The 25,926-nt window shown below is 46.7% G+C and overlaps 1 protein-coding gene across 1 annotated transcript in view; it reads left to right on the top strand.

The window, feature by feature from the left end:
- The window catches only part of PRKDC (protein kinase, DNA-activated, catalytic subunit), a 677,570-nt gene that overhangs the window by 238,638 nt on the left and 413,006 nt on the right, over window positions 1-25,926 (top strand). Inside the window, exons 22-24 of the mRNA XM_040354170.1 lie at window positions 11,105-11,264; window positions 14,094-14,200; window positions 15,931-16,021. Of these exons, the coding sequence (XP_040210104.1) occupies window positions 11,105-11,264; window positions 14,094-14,200; window positions 15,931-16,021 (358 nt within the window). The remainder of the gene's footprint in view (window positions 1-11,104; window positions 11,265-14,093; window positions 14,201-15,930; window positions 16,022-25,926) is intronic.

Below are 25,926 nucleotides of genomic sequence, written 5' to 3'. Positions count from 1 at the left end.
GAATGCTTTGCCACTATTTATGCAACATAACATTAAATTTACTTTTGTTTTCTTTCCCGTACACCACGGGACACACAGAGCCATTCATTACATAATGAGTTAAGGGTCACCAGTGGTGATTGGACACTGGCACAACCAATTGAAGACAGTTATCCATATAACCCCTCCCATCAGGGAAGTACCTCAGTTTTTTCAACAGTGTCTAAGGTGTTGGACGCGTGTAGGATGTGCTAAGGAAGGCTCTACCAAAGAGACCCTATGGGGGTAAAAAGATCTCTGCTTTTGGATCCATCCAAGACGCTGAAACTGGAATGGGATCCGGGCCTCATGAATGAGGCCTCGCCTGTAATGTCTCTCTTTGGAGGACAGGGCTCTAAGGTCCAGCACTTTCGCTATCTATGCCAAAAGTCCTGGTAAGAGTCTTTGACAAGGCCCAGGGGAGAGGTCTCCTTTAAATAGGAACCCATATCCCTGAAGGTTGGTACGCAAAGCCCGCCGAGATGGGTGAAGATTTTTTTCAGCAGAAAAACCTGTGGCGGGGATAAAGGTAAGATGAATAGGAATCCTAAGAACAATCTTAAGGACCTTTTCAATTGTGAGTAGGGGGTCTTCTCTTTTCTGGCCACTAGAGGAAGTAAAGAGCTGAGTTTTTAATCACCACACTCTATACAGTGTCAGATCCGCAGGACAAGCACACTTCCTCTGCTGCAGAGCTCTGCATAAGACGGCCACCGCTTCTCTCCTCCAAATGCTGGGTAAGGACCCAGCCCTGCCCGTATAAGCAGGGGGGGCTGCCCCTGGTCCCAGGTCAGCCGCCATTATTGCCCTAGGTTGCACGCAGACAGGGGCACGCTTTATCGGTGGTGGGGGCGGAGGAGGGGGATTACGAGCGCTCAAACACAGGAGCCATGAGAGAATCTCAGAGGCCGGCAGCTCTTCCTTTGGGACACAACAGCATTCAGGGGGGCACGTAAGCTCTATGTTGGTAAGGGAATACCAAGAGAGACACCTACTTTATAGCATGAAACTGTGTTTAACCACTTCCATACAGGGTGCTTACGCACCTTCCCGCCCAAGCCAATTTTCAGCTTTCAGCCATGTCGCACTTTGAATGACAATTGCGCGGTCATGCTACACTGTACCCAAACAAAATTGGCGTCCTTTTTTTCCCACAAATAGAGCTTTCTTTTGGTGGTATTTGATCACCTCTGGGTTTTTTTTTTGCGCAACAACTAAAAAAAGACTGAAAATTTTGAAATTTTTTTTTTATTTTTTTCTGTTAATTTTTTTGTAAATAAGTACGTTTTCTCTTTCAATTACGGGCACCGATGAGGTGGCACTGATGGGCGGCGCTGGTATGCGGCACTGATGGGCACTGGTATGCGGCACTGATGGGCAATCATAGGCGGCACTGGGCACTCATAGGCGGCACATATGGGCACTCATGGGCGGCACATATGGGTGGCACTGATGGGTACTTATGGGTGGCACTGATGGGTACTTATGGGTGGCACTGATAGGTGGGCACTGGGCACTGATGGACACTGTGGGGTGGCACTGATGGACACTGTGGGGTGGCACTGATGGATCCATGTTGCGAATCGGTGCCCATTTTTTTTTGTCTTTTTTTTATTTATATATATTTTTTTAATTCCCTGGTGGTCTAGTGTGGCGATCCGAGGGGGGGCTGCGCTGATAAACAATCAGTGCGAACCCCCCCTGTCAGGAGAGCCGCCGATCGGCTCTCTTCTACTCGCGTCTGTCAGACGCGAGTGAGGAAGAGCCATCAACGGCTCTTCCTGTTTACATCGTGATCAGCCGTGATTGGACACGGCTGATCATGTGGTAAAGTGTCTCCGTAAGAGACACTTTACCTAGATCGGTGTTGCGGGGTCTCAGACTGACACCCCGCAAACAACGATCGCCGCGATGCGCGCCTCCGGGGGCGCGCAGCGGCTCAATAACCTGAGGACGTCATATGACGTCCAGTCAGAATTAGGCAACCACTTTGCCGCCGTCAATCTGTCATTGGCGGGTGGCAAGTGGTTAAGTTGCATACTTTATTTAATTGCTAAACAGAGCACTAGGGTTGTCCCGATACCACTTTTTTAAGACCGAGTACAAGTACAAGTACAAGTACCGATACTTTTTTTCAAGTACTCGCCGATACCGATTACCGATACTTTTTTTAATGTCGTGATAGCTTCTGGACTTAACTGTTGATTGTTTAAAAAGTTAATAGCTTCAATGGCAGCACACTGGTTGGAATTTAATCAATGCTAAAAAATCAAACAAAAGGATGGAAACAATCACCTGTTCACTGTTGCACTAAAAAACTTTAAAAAAATTAATTCAGGTCTAATGCATGAATACTTAATAGCTGCTGCTTGTAAATAAAACAATAATATAAAAACCACCCAAAAAAACAAGTGAATGAACAGCATTGCCCGATCCGATACCTGGGAGAGAGAGGCAGCGTGTGTCCGTGTATAATGCTCAGACGGCAGCCATCCAGTGTACAAAAGCCACGCCTCCTCCTCCTCCTCGTCCGTGATAGGGGAACTCAGTTTCCCAGCAGTGAGTTGGTGTTCCGCCTATCATGGACATCCTCGTCAATGGGATGAGGATGAGAGGGTGTCCGTGATAGGCAGAACACTGACTCACTTGTTGGCAGTGTTCCCCTATCAGACGAGGAGGCGCGGCTTTTATACACTGGATGGCTGTTGTCTGAGAATTATACACGGACACAGGCATTACACGCTGCCTCTCTCTCTCCCAGGTATCTCGCGCAAATGCTCTGTATCGGTACCGATACTAGTATCTGTATCGGGACAACCCTACGAAGCACAGTAGTATATGCGTTGTGGTACCTCGGCTTGTTGCTTGATAATATGTCTTCCCTCAGAAGGAATTTAGGGACTAAGAAAGACAAAGCACCGCCGCCTGAGACGGGGGGCTCTAGGCCTGCTCGTACCTTCCTCCCCTGTAAATTGTGATATACCTATACAGGAGGAGCCATTTCCACTATCAGGCGTAACAATTTCTCCGGTGGCACCTGGGCCTGCATAGGTCATTGAGGGACACTTTTACCGCAGCCCTGGAAAATTTAGAAGGAAAGATCTCTACGCTAGTCGCAAAGTCCTCACAAAAGGACAAAAAGCGAAGCAGATCTCCTTCGGTGGTTTTAGATCTCTTTTCAGGAAGATCTGAGGAGGAGAAGGATGAGGATGAGGTAACACCTACAGGCGACAGGGATGGGGAGTCGGTCGGATCAGGGATATCAGAGGGAACCCTTTTCTGCTTCCCAGATACTAAGGTCACAGGTACAATGTTATGATGAAACCGTGTGTACTGCATTCAGGCTGCCCTCTTCGGAGCTAACTGAATCACCTGTCTCCTCCCTGGGCTCATTAACCACTTAACCCCCGGACCATATATATTGCTGCCCAAAGACCAGAGCACTTTTTGCGATTTGGGACTGCGCCGCTTTAACTGACAATTGCGCGGTCGTGTGACGTGGCTCCCAAACAAAATTGGCGTCCTTTTTTTCCCACAAATAGAGCTTTCTTTTGGTGGTATTTGATCACCTCTGCGGTTTTTATTTTTTGCACTATAAACAAAAATAGAGCGACAATTTTGAAAAAAATGAATATTTTTAACTTTTTGCTGTAATAAATATCCCCCAAAAATATATAAAAAAAAAAATTTTTCCTCAGTTTAGGACGATACGTATTCTTCTACATATTTTTCGTTAAAAAAAAATCGCAATAAGCGTTTATTGATTGGTTTGCGCAAAAGTTATAGCGTTTACAAAATAGGGGGTATTTTTATGGCATTTTTATTAATATATTTTTTTTACTAGTAATGGCGGCGATCAGCGATTTTTTTCGGTACTGCGACATTATGGCGGACACTTCGGACACTTTTCACACATTTTTGGGACCATTGGCATTTTTATAGCGATCAGTGCTATAAAAATGCATTGGATTACTATAAAAATGCCACTGGCAGTGAAGGGGTTAACACTAAGGGGCGGGGAAAGGGTTAAGTATGTTCCCTGGGTGTGTTCTTAGCTCCCGATCCCCGCTCTGTAACGAGCAATCGCGGGTGCCCCGGTGGCGATCGCGCCCGCCGGGCACCCACACGGGAGTCACTGACGAGCGGGTGGCGCGCACGTGCCCCTAGTGGCCGCTCAAAGAGCCGACGTAGAGCTACGGGCTCTCGCCCAGGAGAGCCGACCTGCTGCCGTAGAATGACGGCGGCTGGTCGGCAAGTAGTTAAAATCCCTGCAGGGTGCATGCTCCTTTCCGGTTCATCAGTTATTAAAAAAGTTAATCTACGTAGACTGGCTACATCCAAATAAGCCTTTCTTTCCTCCGAAGAAGTTTGACATTCTTTATCCTACCGAGGAAGAGTTTTCCAAGAAGTGGAGTCTGCCTTCTGTAGATGTAGACATTTCTTGTGTAAATAAGAACCTGACTTGTCTAATGGATAACGTTACAGGTGTTCAAAGATCCTTCGGAAAAGAAGCTGGAACCCTTACTGAAATCTTCTTTCCTTCTGGCCAGCTCAGTTGCCAAACCTCCTGGAGCAACAGTAGGCATGTGTCAGGTCCTCAACGACCAGGTAAAACGGGCTGAAGGAGCTGCCTCCAGAACAAGTCAAATTATGGGAGAATTTGCTTAAAGCCTTATGTTTTACAATAGATGCTATGAGAGATTTGATTCAGCAAGCATCTCGTCTCACAATCCAGCTGGTGCATATGTGCAGAATTATTTGGCTAAAGCATTGGTCAGCAGAGGTACCAAGCTTTTGCCCAGTTCCCCCTCCATTGCAAACACCTCTTTGGGGGAAGATTTGGAAAAATATATCCAAAAGATATAGAGTGGGAAGACCACTCCATTACCAGAGAAGAAAAACAAGTGACCTTGTTTTAAACGTTCTCTCTCCCCGACTCCTAGTAAATCTACCGCCAGCCACAAATGCTAAAGAAGACCAGGCCCAGAAGAACAAAAACCAGTGGGGTTCAAAGGCTAACAAGCAAAACCCCAAATCCTCTTCATGAAGAGGCGCCCCCGCTCGACCGAGTCTGGTGGGGGCGCTTTGTCCATTTTCAGCTGCATGGCAGATAGAAATCCAGGACAGATGGGTTGTATCCACAGTATCCCTAGGGTACAAACTGGAATTTCGAGAGATCCCATCGTCTCAGTTCCAAATTGGATTGGATCACTTACTGTCCCAAGGGGTAATCACATTAGTACCCCTAAAGAACCAAGGTTCAGGTTTTTATTCAAACCTCTTTGTGATCCCAAAACCAAACGGAGACGTCAGACCCATTCTGGAGCTAAGATCTCTAAATCAATTTCTAAACATTCGCCATTTCCGAATGGAAACTTTTTGATCAGTGATCGTCACCCTACAAGGCGGAGAATTCATGCGTCAATAGATATCAAAGACGCATACTTACATGTGCCTATCCATCCCGCTCACCAAAAGTTCTTAAGGTTTGCGGTAGAACATCACCACTTTCAGTTTGTAGCTCTGCTCTTTGGTGTGGCTACCACATCCCGGGTATTTACAAAGGTGCTAGCCCCTCTGTTGACAAATCTGAAGGCACAGCGCATAGCGATAACAGCCTATCTAGACGATCTACTAGTTATAGATCAGTCAAAGGCAGGATTAGATCATGCTGTGCTCGCCACAATAAGATACCTGGAGTATCTAGGATGGATTGTAAACTTACAAAAATCCTCTCTACAAGCTCAAAGAAGGGTAGAGTATTTGGGCATGATCATAGACACAGCCCAAAGCCGGGTATTCCTACCAGAGCCAAAGATCAAGTCGCTAAAGGACCTGATCCACAAGGTCAAAGCAAAGAAGAGACCGTCGCCTTTGCATGAGGCTATTGGGAATGTCCCTTACGCCCAGTTTCTTTCGAGACTACTTCGAGGCAGTATTCTAGCTGCCTGGAACAGGAAGATCCACGCTCTGTATTTACCCATGCGCCTGTGTTCATAGGTGCGCCAAAGCTTTAGTTGGTGGTTAAAGACCAAAAACTTGCGGAAAGTCACCTGGAAGGAGGGGTCTACAGATGCCAGCCTAATGGGCTGGGGAGCAGTATTGGAAGAAGCTTCAGCCCAGGGAACCTTGGCAAAAACCGAAAGGAGCCTGCCCATCAACATACTGGAAATACCGGCAGTATACTTAGCCCTCAGAACCTGGACACACAGGTTACAGGACCACCCAGTTCGGATTCAATCCGACAATGCTACTGCAGTAGCTTACATCAATCACCAGGGAGGCACCCGCAGTTAGGGCGCTCAGAAAGGACTATCCAGCCAGGACTTATCTAGTCAGAGCGCAGCGGGCGCGCACCTTGGTCGCGACCGAAGGGTGCGACATAAGGGTGCAGCGTCTGCGGGTGTCGGCAGGGGCCTTTGCCTTTTTCTCTCTTTAACATCAATAACACCAACTCTAACATGACACGCGCAGATCTTCCATCAACAGGTAAGGGTACACGATTGTGTTACTCACGTGCAGAGCTTCTTTCCTGGGAACAATTTCAAATCCCTCCCTTAATAGATATCAATGCGCTTTGCTTATCCCATACCTCCCTCTCGAAAAAAAAAGACGGTTCTTGGAGCGAAAATGGCTAAAATCTCAATGCAATTTGGACAAACAAGCCTACCGCATACAATGCAGAGGTTATGCCAAGGCAGTAAAAACGCTAAAAAGAACATTATAATACCAAAATTAGAATTGCCCCATATCAAACGGGAGAACTGTTCGCCATAGTCCGGGAGATTTTTGAGCCAAAAAGATTCCACTCCAAGATTATGGCATCCCCACAACTGTGTAATGATATCCACCAGTCTTTCATTTCAAAAGTGGAGAAAATCGTGCTCGATCCTCCTTAGCACCCCCCTGTGCAACACCAAAAGCCAAATCCACCCCGGAAAAACTACAGAAATTTTGCCTAGTATCAGAGCTATCATCTCAAAACTGAAACCAACCAGTTATCCTGATGACCCCTGCCCTGCCTGGTTCATTCAGAAGCATGTAGACACTCTGGTTATTGACATCTGCAGAGTAATTAATTTGTCCCTCCGCCTGGGTATAGTGCCTTCTAGATTCAAGAGAGCAATCATACTCCCATTATTGAAAAAAAGTGTGCCTGGACCCCACGATACTTACCAACTACCGCCCCATTTCTCTACTGCCTTTTCTATCTAAGGTCCTGGAGCAGGTTGTGTTTATCCAGCTGCATGAGCAGTTTGAGTCACACGGTCTGTTCCATGACTGTCAGTCGGGATTTTGACCCGGTCGCGGTACGGAGATGTCTGCCCTAGATAAGAGGAAACGTCTGCTGGGTGTCCGCGAGGCGGGGGCGTCCGCAGCCTTGGTGCTGCTGGACCTCTCCGCGGCGTGTGACACCATTGACCATTCTATCCTTCTCTCTAGAATGCAATCCTTATTTGGCTGTGAGGACGCAGTGTTAAATTGGATTAGATCCTTCCTGTCCGAAAGAACGCACTCCATAAAAATGGAGTCGTACCGCTCAAACACCCAGTCATTGACCTGCGGGGTACCTCAGGGCTCTGCCCTTTCTCCCTTATTCTTTAACTGCTATATGCGCCCACTTGCCGACCTCATTACCAGCTATGGTCTAGGCTGCCAGATTTATGCGGATGACACGCAGATCTTGGCAGACCTTGCAAGTGGACCTAATATGCCTGACCAGCTGAATAAGGGACTATCTAACATCCAACAATGGATGGACACAAACCGGCTAGGCCTTAACGCCGACAAAACTGAGCTTTTGCTGATCGGCCCACAGGCCAACTCTACCTTTTTACCTGCCTGGCCATCCTCGTTCGGCCCTGCCCCAACTCCAGCTAGGCAGGTTAAAAATCTGGGTATCCTTTTTGATGCTGAACTAAGCTTCGTACCTCACGCAAAATATTGCATAAAATCAGCCAACTATCATCTGCAATTATTACGGAAAATTAAGAACCTCTTCACTCAGCACAACCGTATGATCTTAGTTCATGGACTTATCCACTCTAGGTTAGATTGTTCTAACGTTTTCTTTCTAGGGCTCCCACAGAAGTGGATAAAACGATTGCAGATCACACAGAATCATGCTGCAAGACTAGTCACAAACTGCCCAAGGCGGAATCGCATCTCCCCGGTGCTTAAGAATCTACACTGGCTCCCGATAGCAAAACGGGTCGAGTTCAAGGCACTCTGTCTGGTGTTTCGGGCCTATTGGCAACTAGGCCCGATGTACTTATCGAATATGACACAACACTACTGTCCACCCAGAGAGCTTTTTTCGACTGACGCCCTGTTAGCTATTATTCAATCTAGTCGATCAGCTTCAAAAGGTGGCCGCCGGCCCCAAACACTCTTTGGAACCAGCTCCCTCATCAGCTCTGAGCATCCTCCTCCTTGATGGCCTTCCGTAAGGGCTTGAAAACACTGCTTTTTTCACAAGCCTACGAATAGACACTTGGCCTTCCAAGCCCAGGACGCTGCCTTAATCCCAGGCTGCGGTCCATGGTCAGGGAGTAGGGAATATGCTTTTTGTGTCCTGCCACCCCCCCCCCCCTCCCCTCCCTTCTTTTTATATTTCTGTTTATTTCTTGTTTGTTCCCCTCTTTTACTTAGATGTCCTAGTTTCTTCTTTTTGCTCCTAGGAACTGGATACCCCCAGCTTGTTGATAAGCGCTTAGACGCAAGTTTCACAACTCGCATTCGGCGCTCTATAAGCATTTATTCCAATCCAAAGAGGTAAATCGGATTTTGACATGGGCAGAAGAACATGTTCCTTGTCTCTCTGCAATCTTCATTCCAGGGGTAGAAAACTGGCAAGCGGACTATTTGAGTCACCAGCAGCTGTCACCAGGAGAGTGGTCTATTCACCATGAGATCTTTCAGGCTATATGCCAGAGATGGGGACCCCGGATGTAGACCTGCTAGCTTCTAGGTTCAACAGGAAGTTGGACAACTTTGTCTCCAGGACGAGAGATCCTCTGGCCTACGGTTCGGATGCTCTAATAATTCCGTGGAATCTGTTCTCACTGATCTATGCGTTTCCTCTGATCGCTCTCTTACAAAGGCTATTTTGCAGGATCAAGAAAGAAAGAATTCCTGTAATCTTAGTAGCCCCAAATTGGCCCAGAAGACCCTGGTACGCCAAAATCATGAAGATGGAGGTAGGAAAACCTTGAAAACTTCCACCTCGTCACGACCTGCTGTCAAGTGTTCCATCCTTCCTTACAAAAGCTAAATTTGACGGCTTGGCTGCTGAGACCCACATTCTGAAGAAACAAGGGATCTCAGGTCCAGTGCTTTCTACGCTTATTAATGCCAGACAGCCAGCTTCCAGGCTTATCTACTATAGAGTCTGGAAAGCATACGTTTCATGGTGTGAAACTAACAAGTGGAATCCTCAAAGATATGACATAAGTAGGATTTTTGCCTTTTGCCAGCTAGGAGTGGATATGAAATTAGCCCTTAGTACCATTAAGGGTCAAATATCGGCTCTATCAGTTTTCTTTCAAAGACCTCTGGCATCTCATTCCCTAGTTCAGGCTTTCATTCAAGGGGTACTGCGGATCAATCCACCAGTCAAGTCTATCTTCTGCCCATGGGATCTGAATTTAGTATTGTCAGTGTTGCAAAAGCAACCTTTTGAACCTATTCGCCAGATTCCACTGATTCTTTTAAGCAGGAAATTGTCTTTTTTGATTGCCATTTCTTCGGCTAGAAGAGTATCTGAATTAGCAGATCTTTCTTGCAAAGAGCCTTATTTAATTTGTCACAAAGGCAAAATTGTTCTACAACCCCATCCTGCCTTTTTACCTAAGGTGGTGTCGGCTTTTCATTTAAATCAAGACATTGCACTGCCTTCTTTTTTTCCGGATCTGCAGACATGGGAAGAAAGATTATAGCACTCCATAGATCTGGTGAGAGCAGTAAAGGTGTATTTGCAGGCAACCGCTCAGATACGCGAAACAGATGTTTTGTTTATTTTGCCAGATGGTCCCAAGAAGGGACAAGCGGCATCAAAATCCACTATCTCCAGGTGGAATCGGCAGACAATTATTCAAGCCTATGATTTAAAGAACAGCATTCCTCCTTTTTCTGTTAGGGCACACTCTACCAGGGCGATAAGTGCTTCGTAGGCAGTGCACCATCAGACTTCGTTGGCTCAGATCTGCAAAGCTGCAACTTGGTCTTCAGTCCACTCATTTTCCAAATTCTATCAAGTGGACGTGATCATTGCTCTGGGACGTCCCATTATGTAATGAATGGCTCTGTGTCCCGAGGTGTACGAGAAAGAAAACAGGATTTTTAAAACCGCTTACCTGTAAAATCCTTTTCTTGGAGTACACCACAGGACACAGAGGTCCCCCCTAATTATGGGAACCTTATTGGTTGCTACAAAACTGAGGTACTTCCCTGATTGGAGGGGTTATATGGAGGGGAACTGTCTTCAATTGGTTATGCCAGTGTCCAATCACCTGAATGTCTCTGTGTCCCGTGGTGTACTCCAAGAAAAGGATTTTGCAGGTAAGCTGTTTTAAAAATCCTGTTTTTTTCTGCAATAAAATGTACATTTTTTAAAAGGTTGCCTTAACCTTACCATTTTTCTTGACAAAGAACTTTTTAATGTTGCTCCATAGTCACCTATCAACATATACTTGTGCTAGATATTGATGGCTATAGAATAAAAATGTGAATCACTGAAGTTTTGCTTGTTAATAAATCTTCTTTTGCAATTTCTACATCATTTTATCCATATTTTACCCAAATGTATTTAATAGCAGACACACTTTGGAGCAAAACGGCATCTAGTGGATTAAGGCTAAACGCAGATATTTTGCCAGGCTTTATAAATGGGTCCCCAAGTTGGCAGATTCTTAAGATTTCAGTTTTTTGCTACTATATCCTCTATGCAACCAATTACCCATTCTCTATTGCACCATTATTGTGTGTGAGAAGACAAAAAGTTTAGTGTATGCAATATTTTGGTGCCCTTTGAACCAGTTATGTACAGATTTGGCTAATGATACTTAACCAGCTGTGTTTTGATTAGTCTGCATTTAGGTTGGGGTTGAGCTGTCCGTCTCTTGCTGATGCTGGCCTTGATGCTCTTGAAGATTGGTCTTCCCGAATTTGCCCAAGTAAAATGCAGCCTTATTACAAAGATATTCTACCATCACTGGATGGATACTTGACTAGTTCATCATCTTCAGGTAATGGAGAGTATAGAAAATGTACATTTATTAAAAGGGGGGCATTTATAATCGATTGTCATGGACAGCACAACTGGCTCGCCACTAGTTTTCATGTATGTTGATATGTTTATTGAAATGTGTAAAGACTTCAGCTACAGTGCCTGCCGCCGAGTATGTGTTTTTAGCACGACAGCATCGCGCTGATTCTCGGCGACAGGGTGCCGACATCTCGCACTCGCTGAAATAGTAAAAGCACATTCCAGCAAGCGTGTCATAGAAGCGACGGGGATCCGACTTGGATTCCCGCCAATTCTACACGTGTGCGGCGTTTGTTATGAATCCTGAGGAGGAACACCCCGCCGGATTTTAAATAAAAATCCGGCATGGGTTCCCCCCTCAGGAGCATACCAGGCCCTTAGGTCTGGTATGGGTTGTAAGGAGACCCCCCCCTACGCCGAAAAAACGGCGTAGGGGTCCCCCTACAATCCATACCAGACCCGTATCCAAAAAACACTACCCGGCCGGCCAGGAAAGGAGTGGGGACGAGCAAGCGCCCCCCCTGAGCCATACCAGGCTGCATGCCCTCAACATGGGGGGGTTGGGTGCTCTGGGGCAGGGGGGCGCACTGCGGCCCCCCCACCCCAGAGCACCCTGTCCCCATGTTGATGAGGACAGGGCCCCTTCCTGACAACCCTGGCCGTTGGTTGTCGGGGTATGCGGGAGGCTTATCGGAATCTGGGAGCCCCCTTTAATAAGGGGGCCCCCAGATACCGGCCCCCCACCCTAAGTGAATGTATAATGGGGTACATCGTACCCCTACCCATTCACCTGGAGGAAAAATGTTAAAAGTTAATAAACACGACAAAAGGGTTTTTAAAATAATTTATTTGTCTGCTCCGTAGGCACCCCCTGTCTTCTTTAGCTCTTTTTACAGGGGGGCGGTTCTTCCGCTATCCCGGGGTCTTCTCCGCTATCCGGGGGGGGGGGGCTTCTCCACTCTCCGGGTCTTCTCCGCTTTCCGGGGGGGGCTTCTCCACTCTCCGGGTCTTCTCCGCTTTCCGGGGGTCTTCTTCTATGTTCGCCGCTCTCCGCTGTTGACTCGGCGCACCCCTGTTCCGGTTCGTGGGTAGGTATCACATGGGTAGGTACCAGAGCATGATGGGACTGTGAGGCCTATATAAGTCAGATGCAAACCGCGCACCTGTCATTGCAGCGAGAAGAGGCGACGTGTCAACATCGGGAGAAGGCAGAAGAAGAAGAAGACGTCACAGCACAGAAGAAGAAGACGTCACAGCACAGAAGAAGAAGACGACGACGTTCAGCGCTGAAGGAGAAGGCACTGGACAGCGGGAGGAAGAACCGGGGTGCGCCGAGTCAAGAGCGGAGAGCGGCGAACATAGAAGAAGACCCCCGGAGAGTGGAGAAGACCCCCCCGGATAGCGGAGAAGACCCCACCCGGATAGTGGAAGAAGAAGCCCCCCCTGAGAAGCACACCGCCCCCCGCCGAAGACGTCCGGAGGAAACCCGCCGGGGGGTGGGTGCTTTTATAAAAGCGACCCCCCCGGCGGTGGAAGAGAACCAGACGGCGGCGAAGAAGAGCGGCCCCCACCCAAAGACGTCAAAGAAGAAGCCCTCCCTGGTAAAAAGAGCTAAAGAAGACAGGGGGTGCCTCCGGAGCAGACAAATAAATTATTTTAAAAACCCTTTTGTCGTGTTTATTAACTTTTTAACATTTTTCCTCCAGGTGAATGGGTAGGGGTACGATGTACCCCATATCCATTCACTTAGGGTGGGGGCCGGTATCTGGGGGCCCCCTTATTAAAGGGGGCTCCCAGATTCCGATAAGCCTCCCGCCCGCATACCCCGACAACCAACGGCCAGGGTTGTCGAGAAGGGGCCCTGTCATCAACATGGGGACAGGGTGCTCTGGGCTGGGGGGGCCGCAGTGCGCCCCCCTGCCCCAGAGCACCCAACCCCCCCATGTTGAGGACATGCAGCCTGGTACGGCTCAGGAGGGGGGGGGGGGGCGCTCGCTCGTCCCCACTCCTTTCCTGGCCGGCCGGGTAGCGTGCTTTGGATACGGGTCTGGTATGGATTGTAGGGGGGCCCCTACGCCGTTTTTTCGGCGTAGGGGTGGTCTCCTTACAACCCATACCAGAACTAAGGGCCTGGTATGCTCCTGAGGGGGGAACCCATGCCGGATTTTTATTTAAAATCCGGCGGGGTGTTCCTCCTCAGGATTCATAACAAACGCTGCACACGTGTAGAATTGGCGGGAATCCAAGTCGGATCCCCGTCACTTCTATGACGGCTTTGTCTCCATCGCGGCAAGCCAGCTCGGCGCTGGCTCCCGCGATGGGGCTCGTAGGTGGTCAATCTCGCCGAGAAAGGGAGCGAGATTGACACAATATCGCAGTCACCCACTGTACCCATATAATAGTAGAATTTTGTTTAGTTTTAAGAATGTTTGTTAAATTTTTAATTTACTAAACATTGGTCACTTTTGACCACAGTGACAAGCAAATTCAAAGGAGCACAATTAAAACCTTTTTCTTGCATGGTTGCATTTATAGCAGTGCATGTGTTTTATTTGGGAAAGTTCATTTACCCAAAAGTTGAATGTTAAAAGCAAATTTTCTTCAAAGTACTTTCAACCAACATTCATCAAGTCATCAGATATCCTGATGAGAATTTTCGTTCAAATGTTCATTCAAAAATCTACTAGCGTATGGCCAGGTTTACTTGCATGTTAATTGCATTGTCGGTGTTATTGATCAGTAGTAGTAGAATGCACTATGAATTGATACCTTGAAGTCTGTCTTGCGGTTAACGTGGTTTTATTTTCAGATGACCTGCTTAGTCCTCTTGAAATGATGCGTCTGTCACGTGCAACCCAAAAGGGTTTTAATCAATATCTTATCCGGCAAATAAAAAGAGCAAAATCCCTATCAGTGGTATGTTTTATTATATTTTTCTAGGCTTATCGTAAATAAAACCTGTATGTGTCTATATTTTCTATAGGTGATGCTTTAAATGCCCCCTATAGAGGTATCTGTTTAGTGTTACGGAGGAGGTCTTGTGTTATAATTATTGCTCCCACTCAATCGTGTGCGGCGATATGTAACATGTGTCGCAATCAACGTTTTCACGCATAGGTGCCCCAACGCATGCGTTTGTGTGTGTGTGTATATGTGGGGCTGGGGGGAGCGTTCCTCAACATTTTGGGGGGGGGGGATTTTAAAAAGTCCCCTATGTGATGAATTTTAGGTGAAAGGTTCTTTTTATTGGGATATGCAGGGTCTAAAAGACCCTGCATGTCTCCCCTGTGCTCCACTGATTTGTTTGCAGTGCAAATCGCATTGCAAAACATTCTTTGCTGGCAATGCGAACCCAGAGCTTGACCCGAAAGTGACGTCGGGGATGTCACCTTCCGTGTCACAAGAAGAAGGGGAGGAGAGCGGACATGTGTCTGCTCTTCTTTTTCATCTCTACCCGCTAACACCTGGAGATCCTGGGCTGCCGATGGGAAAGCGGAGCAGGTAAGCATGACGGGCGGGGGGAACGCCAGTTCCGGGGTGTGTACGAGCGGTCAGTCGGCAGCGGAGCTGCCCAAAGGCTCTCACCAGACAGGCAGAAGTCTGCCTGTCAGTTTCACACACAATCCCGGTGGCTGCAGTCACCGGATTGTGTGTGATACCCCCCGCTGTTAGGTCCGCACGGACCTGGTGGGCGAAAGGGTTGAAAGCAGGTCTTTAATTCTTTATATCGGAGCCTCCAGCACGAAGAACCATGACCAACACAGTAGTGACATCACCAAATATCACTCCAAATTTCCTGGGAATAGCAGCCAGACACAGCATAATTTTACACAGATACAGTATATAGCTGTGAGGCTTGGAAGTACAGGAGTATCTAAACACCTCACATACCAGCAAATGATTTGCTATTTTTCAGAATGATTGTAGCTGTCACTATAGCACAGTAAATCTTCACTTCTTAAAGTGGTTGTAAAGCCACCGTGTAATGTACATACAATCCCCTCTGCTAGAAAAAAGTTCTTTGTAAAACAAATTTGCCAATTTCTACCTTCATATCGCCTCGCGGCGCTCATGTGACAGCTCGCTGCTCCCTCTTCTAATCTGACAGCTACAGCGGGAGGGGCTGAGAATTCCCCACTGACGGCAGCCAGGAAGAGGGGAGGAGAAGAGGAGAGCAGCGAGCAGTCATGTGAGTTTTTTTTTTTATATTTCAAAAAGCGTACACTGGAGCATAGAACGTTTTCTAATAGAGGGGATTGTATGTACATTACACAGTAATTTTAGCAGCAGGAGGGGAAGGGAGGGCACTGTCACTAGCTGACAGGCAGGGAGTGGGAGAGAGAGGACAGAGGAGAGAACGGGATGACAGAGGCACGTAACTTGATCATGATATTAGGGCTATGCAGCCATGATAAACCGTGGTCGGTTTACAGAGGGGACAGCCACACCAGACAGGATAAACCAGGTACTTCAGGTGATAGAAAGGGCCAAATTATGCCGCACAAGCACTGTGCAGTATAACATGCTTTTAAAGGAACAGGATCCCTTCAAAAAAAAAAGGGTTACAGACACTTTTAAGTTAAAATCCATTTATACTTAATTGAACTTTTGGAGCAGTAAGGGATTATTTTTGTTTTTGTTTGCAGAAAGAAGAAGCATCTTTATCATCAGTGAGGAACCGAGTAGTACGAATACTTGGGTGTCTAGGGGGACAAATTAACCACAGCTTGGTTACAGGTACATTTTTTTTTATTGCTTTCTTAAAGGATTAATGTTTTCTAAAATCTACAGAAATTGCTATTTCTTAATTGTACTTTACAGAGCACTTCATGTTCCTTACCACTTATCACTACTTATGTTATGCCGCTTTATGAATACTGCTTAAAATAAAAAAAGCAGGAATTCCTACCCATGCATATCCCCTCTCAGCTAAGCCTCAGTATTTTAGCTAGTATCGTTAGATGGCGGTAGTGCCTGCAAATGTCATTCTGAAGATCTTCTTCATGGGCTTAGTCCCTTATTTTCTAGAATGTTCTGAGAAACCCTGCTAGGGTGGAGAAGGGATTCATTGGGGGGTTGTTTACCTAGGGCCAAAAGGCCAAGACTATACTCGAACTTCACGTGCAAGATTGAGGACAGCCTGTAATGCTACTGGTTGGTTTTGTATCCTGTGGACATTGATCTCCTGGGTACTATGCATCAGGTGACTTCCCTGGCAGGGTGCTTTATAGGTCTAGCGTGGTGACCCCATTGGAGGGTAGTGGAGTTCCTAAAGATCCTGGGTGGTGCACCCATCGTGAGTGGAATAGATTGGGCATGCAGCATGGAACCGGTGAGTGCTTCTGTCAAAGGTGTTAGATATGGTAGTCTTGTCCTTGCAGTGTTCAATATGCATTGGTGCTGTTTAGATTGAACTTGTAGGCAGAGTAATGTAGGTCTGGCGTTCCAAAAGGATGGAAGGTGTGCAATGACGACATCTCATGTGTCTGCTCAGGGGCCATCTTGCTGGTTTCCCGGGAAGGCACAGCAACTATTGCGATCACAGGCTCGGACTACAACAGCACAGAACAGCTCCATTGGTTCAGCTACTTAGCCACAGACAGGAGCCTACAGCGCATCAGCACAAGTACTGGTACACTTTTCTGTCAAGGGTGATTTGCCACCCTAGGCAGTTCTGGCTTGGGCTGGCACTCCTCTCAGCTGGGTGTTTTCTCCATTATAAGTATATCGAAAACCTACTAATCCTCTGTCTTTTGTCCTGTAATGGCTCCCCTAAGGTTCAGACTAACGCTGAATCCCTGCCCACACATGTGTTTCCACTGTCTCAGGGGCACAATTCTCCAGTTCCTTTGTATCAAGGGAGGAATTTTCTGCAGCCATTTCTGGTTTGCAAGGTCAGCTCTCAGGGGTTCTCACTGTTTTGGAACATGGGGGACACATTTTTGGCCGCTTTTCTTCCCCATTTCTCCTTTTGTGGCAGGAAGAGGCATTGGATCAACAGACCGAAACAGTTGGTCTCTACATGGTAACCGCAGTATTAGCCTTGGACCTTGGACTTGTTACTACTTTTGCAGTGGAAATGGCTGTCTTTTCTGTCCCTGGTGGATCACCTAAGGTTATTGGAAAGTTTTTTTAGATTTTTTTGGACCTGCATGAGGGTGCTAGGGAAGATGATTGCCACTTTTGATGCCGTTTTTTTATTCGTAAATTCACTATAGAGCTCTTTAGATTAATATCCTTTTGGTATGGGATAAACCTCAGGAGTCCGTGAACCTGCTGATGCATTTGACTCCCAAGACTAGGTCTGCCCTCAAATTCTGGATACCAGGAGAGTCTTCCTTTTGATGAATTTGACAATGGATGCTAGCCTGTATGATTGTGGTGGTGTTCTGGAGAACCTCTTGCCAATCAACATCCTGGAGCTTTGGGTGATTTTCTTTGACCCAGTTATACAATACCAAGGCTATGGCATAAAACAGCCATCAAGGAGACATCAGGAAAAATCTGACCTGACTTTGTCTTGGACAGAACATAATGTTCTGGCCTTCTCCACGATGCACACTCCCTTCATTTCAGCTTCTTCCTTGTGTGTTGCACATAATTAACAGGGCATTCTGGTAAATTCCATAGTGCTTTCTTGGCCAGTATGAACGTTGTTTGCAGACATTGTAGATTTTTTGGTGGACAAGCCATGAGGTCTTCCAGTTTGACCAGATTTACTGTTGCAGGGGCCAATCTTACATCCTGCCCTATAGTTGCTGGCCTTTATGGCATTGCTGTTAAAGCCCAAGTCCTTAGGCATAGGGGTGTTTCTGACTATCATTCTTACCCACCTCAAGGCTAAAAAGTAAAACTCCAGGAAGGTTCCAGCTAGAAAGGGGCAAACTGACTTACACATTTCTCAAGATTGGCAAGTTTTTATATGGGATCCGGAATTTGGAGGCCCGGAGAGGCTTTGGGTGGGAAAGAGCCTTTAACCTTGATTATAGGGTCCTAAAATGGTCAAGTCATCTGCAGGAGAGGCCTGAAAAGGAGCAGGCAGCAATTGGCAGGTTTCTGTGAGGTTGAGTGTGAAGTAGGACACGGGTATAGAGTGATTGGCTGCTTATGACTCCTTTGAGCCCCTGAGGCAGGCAGTTGGTGTAACCCTCTTAATGGACAAGTTTTTCCAGGCTATGAGCCAAAGGTTTGGTTTGTACCCAGGAGTGTGGACTATTTTGTTTGTTTTATGCTGCTATTACCTGCCCTTTTGTCATGAGAACTTTGTTAAAGAACAGTCTGCGCCTGGGTTGCTGTGTATTCTATCTTTGACACGTTTTCCCCAGCTCTGCTCCATTCTTTGTCACCTGTAGCAATGGCAGAAACCAGGCAAAAGTTGAGGCAAGCATTTACTCATCCAACGGCCCACACAACACTCAATCTCATACTATTAATAGCTCCCATGCACCAGAGCAGGGCCTGATTTTAGCACCAATCTCTGCATCCAATTCTTCAGGGCTCAAAGATGCCAGGCTACTTTTCCAACTCCTATGAAGCTTGTAACCAAGCGAAAATGTAAGCAATTCGCCACTACACTTGCTGTAGTCGGAAAATGGATGTCCCACCTCTATGGCCGAGCATCTGACCATTCTCTATATGACCACCAAATCCATCTCTGGAATGCACAGCTAATGCGGCACCAACGCGGTCCTATGCTAAACTACATCTCTGTCACCAGCCAAATAAACGGACTGTCTGTAAATTGGCTGCTTTGAACAGAACTAGACCAACACACGCCAACACCTCTTCTCTGGATCCTAGTACTGCTGTCCCAGAACTTGGATTTGCCTGCTCCATGAAGCAAGCTTCCTCGCATCCAAGGACACCAACTTGAAGGGCTGTTCGGCTGAAGGAAACGTCAGGCGGTGAGCTGCAATATTCCATCTGCTTCTGTCCCACAGTTTAAATAAGGGGATAAATGATTGAATGCAAATGCCTGTTTTCTTCAATTGCCGTATCCATACCTAAATTGATTGGGACTTATCCAGTACTCAACCATGCAATGTGTGTCTGAAATGGTTAAACATGCATGAATAGCATTTTTGTGTTCCTGTTCTCACATTCAGAGATTTAACAGTGACCGAATTGAAATAATAACTGAGTGTTCAAAATCCCCTTCTCAAATCCTATGGATAGTTCTATTCATTTCTACCATGAAGGTGTCCTCTAATATTTACTGCCATATGGCTTGAGATTGACATTGGATGGATGAGTCATGTGAGTGGTTGTGATGTGTATGGCTGATCTGGTGGCCACATGTGTTCCTAGTTTAGACTAGTCTTAATTTTAATCAATGTGGTGGAGGAGAGTGTTTTTTCTATAATGTTTTTTGTAAATTTATCAATTGCGGTTAACTAATTAAAGTTTATAGTTCTAACAGCTGTTCCTCATTGAAGAATTATTTTGGGAGGTTACATCCCCTTTTTTGTATATACCTTTACCCAATTCAGAGGAACTACCACTGGGATAATCTTGCTACATTTTAATTTCCCAGTGTCTGTTACAGTTGTTACATGGAAGGGGTAATTACTGTATTTATTGGCGTATAACACGCACCCTAACTTTAAGAGTGAAAAAAACTTTCCACAGCCCCCTGCGCAGGCCCGGACTGGCCATAGGGCACACCGGGCATATGCCCGGTGGGCCTCGGCAGCCAGGCCGACAGTTAACATGTCCCCATGCTCAGCTGCTTGGCCGGCCTCTCTGCGCTAAAATCGCGGCCGAATTCGCGGCCGATTTCCGCAGAGACGGCCGCATTTCTATTAGGCAGGTGTCCGGCCGGGTCCCCCCCCCACACTCTGAGGCAGCGTCTGGGCTTCTCCCTGTGCTGGCATGGCTGCGCCGCTCACCACAGCAGGCTCCACAGCCGCCTCCACAGCCGCCGGCCAGCCTTCTGTTCTAGGCTTAGAAGGAAGGAGCAAGGAGGGCTTCATTACGTCAGGCCGGTCATGTGACTGTGAAGGGAGGAGCTGCTGGAGGAGGCCTGGTGTCTTAAAGGGAGCTCGACGTCTAGAAAGGTAAGTGACACAGTATGGCAGCCTGCCAATGTTTTTTTTTTTTTTTTTTTAATAGCTTGCCTGTCAATGTTTTTAATAAGCAGTTAAATAAAAATGCCTAAACGACCCTGAAATCTGATTGGCAGCTGTGGAGAAATACCTCCTGCTAGTAAATATATATTTAATTTCATTGATATCATGAGACTTTCAGACTTCATCAGCTTCTTCTTGCTAGTTGGATCACTAGCAAGAAGAAGCTGATAAAGTCTGCCAGTCTCATGATATCAATGAAATTATATATATATTTACTAGCAGGAGGTATTTCTCCACAGCTGCCAATCAGAACTTGCTACTATCACACTGGATCGGTGCGCTGTCAGCGGTAAAACGCCGCTGTTATTAGCGGTGCTTTACTGTCCTTTTTGTGGCGTTATTCGGCCGCTAGCGGGGCACTTTTAACCACCGCTATCAGCCGAAAAAGGGTTAAAACCGCCAATGGGCAGGAGCGCTTTAGGAGCGGTGGATACACCGCTCCTACAGCGCCTCAAAAGATGCAGCTGGCAGGACTTTTTTGAGCATGCTTCCAGCGCACCGCTACAGTGTGAAAGCCCTGGGAGACGCTTTTTCAGGGCGCTTTGCAGGCGCTATTTTTTAGCTCTTTAGCGCCCTCAAAGCACCCCAGTGTAAAAGAAGCCTAAGTGCAGAATCATGAAATCTGGTTGTTACAGGTTACGAAACTCTCCAAACCAACCAGCAATGCTCTTGTACCCCTTTCACACTGGGTTACTTTGCAGGCACTATACCGCTAAAACTAGCACCTGCAAAGCGCCCTGAAAGAGCCGTTCCTTTCACTCCAATGTGAAAGCCAGAGGGCTTTCACACTGGAGCGGTGCACTGCCACTCCTTACAGCGCCTCAAAGATGCTGCTAGCAGGACACCGCTCCTAAAGTTCCCTTGACCATTGAAATCAAAGGGGCAGCGCTTTGCGGCCGTTTTAACCCTTCCGCGGCCGCTAGCGGGGGTTAAAAGCACCCTACTAGCACTTTTCAGGCACTATTTTTAGTTCTAAAACGCCTGAAAAGGGCCTCTAGTGTAAAAGGGGCAAAGTGATGGTGTCAGAGATTGTGTGAGAGAAGGACAGTTCTTGTACCCAAAAGGCGTCCTGCATTCACATTGGGCCGATTTGGCATGCGATTTAACATGTCAAATCGCATACCAAATCAGCGGCTATAGCCGGCAATAGCACTGTCCGAATCAGTGTGTCATCGACTTTGCAGCGCCGCACCAATTCCCAAAAGAAGTTCCTGTACTACTTTTGCCGACTTCGGGGGCAATTTGAATAGACAAATCTTCCCCCAAAGTCAGACTGCATTGCCGGTTTGAAATTGTGCGAGTTCATCTGAACTCGCATGATTTCAAACCGGCAATGCAATGCAGTCCGACTTTGGGACACCTTTTGGGTATATATATATATATATATATATATATATATATATATATATATATATATATATATATATATATATATATATATATATATATATATATATATATATATATATAAATATATTAATATAAATATATTAATATATATATATATATATATATATATATATATATATATTAATATATATATATATATATATATATATATATATATATATATATATATATATATATATATATATATATATATATATATTAATTATATATACACACACACATATATATACCCCCTCCCACCGCCGCCTTCACCAGGCTCTCCTGTGTGAGTGGGCAACCCAGTAAGGATGCAACTGGTGGCATCCAGCTCTAGGCACACAGTGAGAGGAACTGATCTTATTCCTCTTACCTTGTGACGTCAGAAACAAGGAGCGAGGGTTTAGTCACTTCCTGTTCTGGCTCTTTGGTTACCTGGCCATTACCGATCAGACTGATTGGCTCCATTGGAGGCCAGAGGACAGATTTGATGTCTAATAGACCCCAGATCTCTCCATAAAAGAGGAACTGTCACAGCCCATGCTATTACAAGGGATGTTGTAATGCCATTTTAACAGCAATAAAGTTGATCAAAAAAAAAAAGTTGAAAAAATGACAAAAGGAAAAATAAATAAATGCCAATAGCACCACACATGTAAGGTATCGCCGCAAACCTAGTGAGAGCAATCATTCTAGCACCAGACCTCCTGTGTAACTCTAAACTGGTAACTGTAAAGACTTTAAAAGCGTTGCCTATGGAGATTTATAGGTACTGTAATTTGAGAAATTAGTTTTAGTTGCGGAATTTGGCACCAGAGAGTCTGAGCGGGCGGTTCAGCAGCGAGTGAGAGTCAGAGAGTGGGCGGTCAGCTGGTCGGCTCTGTGGGTGGGTGTGTGGGTGGCTGGCCAATCAACAAGCCAGCGGCCGGGGGAGCAGAGAGATGACATCATCTCTCACCGCCCCGTGCCCGCCTTGCATCCCGGCAGTTATTTTCGCCCTCACTGTGCAGGCAGCAGGGAGATTACATCATCTCTCTGCTACCTGACTCTGACAAGCAAAACACCATCTTAGCAAGTGACAATCCGCATCTGGTGGCAGGCAAGTGACATTCCGCAAATTATTGCAAGTGACAATCAGCAACAAGTGGCAGGTGACATGGCAAGTGACAATCCGCAACATGTGGCAGGTGACGTGGCAAGTGACAATCCGCAACATGTGGCAGGTGACGTGGCAAGTGACAATCCGCAACTTGTGGCAGGTGACGTGGCAAGTGGCAATCCACAATGTGTGACAGGTGATGTGGTAAGTGACAATCCGCAACTTGTGGCAGGTGACGTGGCAAGTGGCAATCCATAATGTGTGGCAGGTGATGTGGTAAGTGACAATCCGCAACTTGTGGCAGGTGACATGAAAGGGACAATCCACAATGTGTGGCAGGTGATGTAGTAAGTGACAATCCGCAACTTGTGGCAAGTGACATGAAAGGGACAATCTGCAACTTGTGGCAGGTGATGTGGCAAGTGACGTGGCAAGTGACAATCCGCAATGTGTGGCAGGTGATGTGGCAAGTGACAATCCACAACTTGTGGCAGGTGACGTGGCAAGTGACAATCCGCAACATGTGGCAGGTGATGTGGCAAGTAACAATCCGCAACTTGTGGCAGGTGACGTGGCAAGTGACAATCTGCAACTTGTGGCAGGTGACGTGGCAAGTGACAATCTGCAACTTGTGGCAGGTGACGTGGCAAGTGACAATCTGCAACGTGTGGCAGGTGATGTGGCAAGTGACAATCCGCAACATGTGGCAGGTGATGTGGCAAGTAACAATCCGCAACTTGTGGCAGGTGACGTGGCAAGTGACAATCCGCAACGTGTGGCAGGTGATGTGGCAAGTAACAATCTGCAACTTGTGGCAGGTGACGTGGCAAGTGACAATCTGCAACTTGTGGCAGGTGACGTGAAAAGGACAATCTGCAACTTGTGGCAGGTGACGTGAAAGGGACAATCTGCAATGTGTGGCAGGTGACGTGAAAGGGATTATCTGCAACTTGTGGCAGGTGACGTGGCAAGTGATAATCCGCAACGTGTGGCAGGTGATCTGGCAAGTAACAATCAGCAACTTGTGGCAGGTGACGTGGCAAGTGACAATCCGCAACTTGTGGCAAGTGACACACTCGGGGCTCCCACTGATTCGATATTATGGTGAGTTGAACCAATTAATTTTATATTACAAGGTAATAATAGAAATAATGCTCTTCAATCATCCTGATACCATAACAACCATGGTGCCATGATCATTGAAGCGCTAACATTAGTCATTTCCCTGATAAATTGCCCCCCCAATTTTGGTTTTTAACAAAATGGGCTGCTCAGCTTAGAATGCCCGGGCCTATTTTTTGTCCCAGTCCGGGCCTGCCCCTGCGTATAACACGCAGGCACAGTTTACCTCTAATTTCAGGGTAAAAAAAAGTGAGTGTTAAACGCCAATAAATACAGTATATATAACTAGGGGTGCAACGGATCGTCACAGAGTTCGGATCGGCACACCACGCGCTCCGGAGCCTCGGCCGTAGGAAAGTTCCCGGCTTCGGCCTAGCTCCGGAGCAGCGGCCATCTTGCTCCACCCCAACCAATCACAGAGCGATTGGTTGGATGGGATGTCCCGTCTCTGCACCTGATTGGCCCGCGTGATGAGCGCCCTCTCTGATTGGAAGGCTGCCCGGATTGGCTGGCTGTCATGGCGCGCTCTGGGAATCAGGATGAACGTGTGGAGCTTGAGGGGGGAAAGTGAGCGCCGCTATGAAGGACGGGGACTCAGTTTTCTTTACTAGTGTGGGGGCAATGTTGGAGTGGTCTGGAACAGTGATGGTGATGACGAGTGGGGGACGATCGTGGACTTTACAGTGCAAGTACAGTGAGTTGGATGTTGGACTGGCTATTATATTACAGTGATTACTAGTGGGGGCAATGTTAAACTGGCTATTATATTACAGTGATTACTAGTGGGGGCAATGTTAAACTGGCTATTATTACAGTGTTTACTAGTGTGGGGGCAATGTTGGACTGGAACAGTGATGGTGATGACGAGTGGGGGACAATGGTGGACATTACAGTGACGAGTGGGGGGCAATGGTGGACATTACCATATAGAGCCATTGGCCCAGCTAGAGCCCAGACTTGAATCCGACTTTTTTTGCTGATCCGAAAATGATCCGATCCGTGACTCCTGATACGAGGATCGATCCGATCCGTGAGTTTTTTGATCCATTGCACCCCTATATATAACTAATGTACATCCCCACATCGTAACAAAGTATAGTGGATGAGCTTGCTGTATGCCTTCTTTTTGTTTTGTTTTATTTTATTTTTCCAACTCCACTCTTTTTGCCTAAGTTGAATCCTGAAACACCCACCTTAGAATAGGCAGAAATGAAAGTGAATGAATAGGACCCAGAGCCAGTGCTACAAGAGGCGGTAGAAGATTTCTCACCCCCATGCTCTTTTATATACCTGATGTTACGGCTTTACACAACATGCTTGCCATTGAAGATATGCCCACTCCTGCTGTGCACAAACGTTTTGGCATTGTCACTTGAATCGCCCCTGTCTCGCCATGCTGCTTTGGGACTTTTTGAGACCTGCTAAATCTAAACAGACAGACGCAAAAAGCGTTCACAAAAAGTCCTCTGTTGCGGTAGTAGACCTTTCTGTCTAAGCCTTAAATAAACATCTCACATCTCCAATTGAAGTTGTTCCTTTAAGGATTCTTTTGATAGGAAGTTCTCTTACAATTGTGGGCCCAGCTCTTCAACCATTTTTGTCTGCCAAACCTCAACCAACAACTTGAACAACCAGCACAATCCTGTATTCTGGGACCATACTATAACTGAGCAATTACAATAGCATTCCTCGTTTCTTCTTCATTGCCAAACGTGGCCCACCAAGTCTTCCTAGAAGCCCTCTTTCCAATGAAGGGGTGTCTTCGCTACTACGTGTGGGGGGATGGATATCTGTAAGATTGACTTTGGGTCACAGATGTCCTAGACCTGTGGGTTCAATCGGTGGTTTTAAGGGGGTACAAAGTAGAGTTTAAGACACTACACCCTCACCACAAAGACAGTCATATT

The sequence above is a fragment of the Rana temporaria genome, chromosome 5 (genome assembly GCF_905171775.1).
Source record: "Rana temporaria chromosome 5, aRanTem1.1, whole genome shotgun sequence".
NCBI lineage: Eukaryota > Metazoa > Chordata > Amphibia > Anura > Ranidae > Rana > Rana temporaria.
Note: the sequence above shows the minus strand (reverse complement) of the source record. Positions and strands in the feature narration are given on the sequence as shown.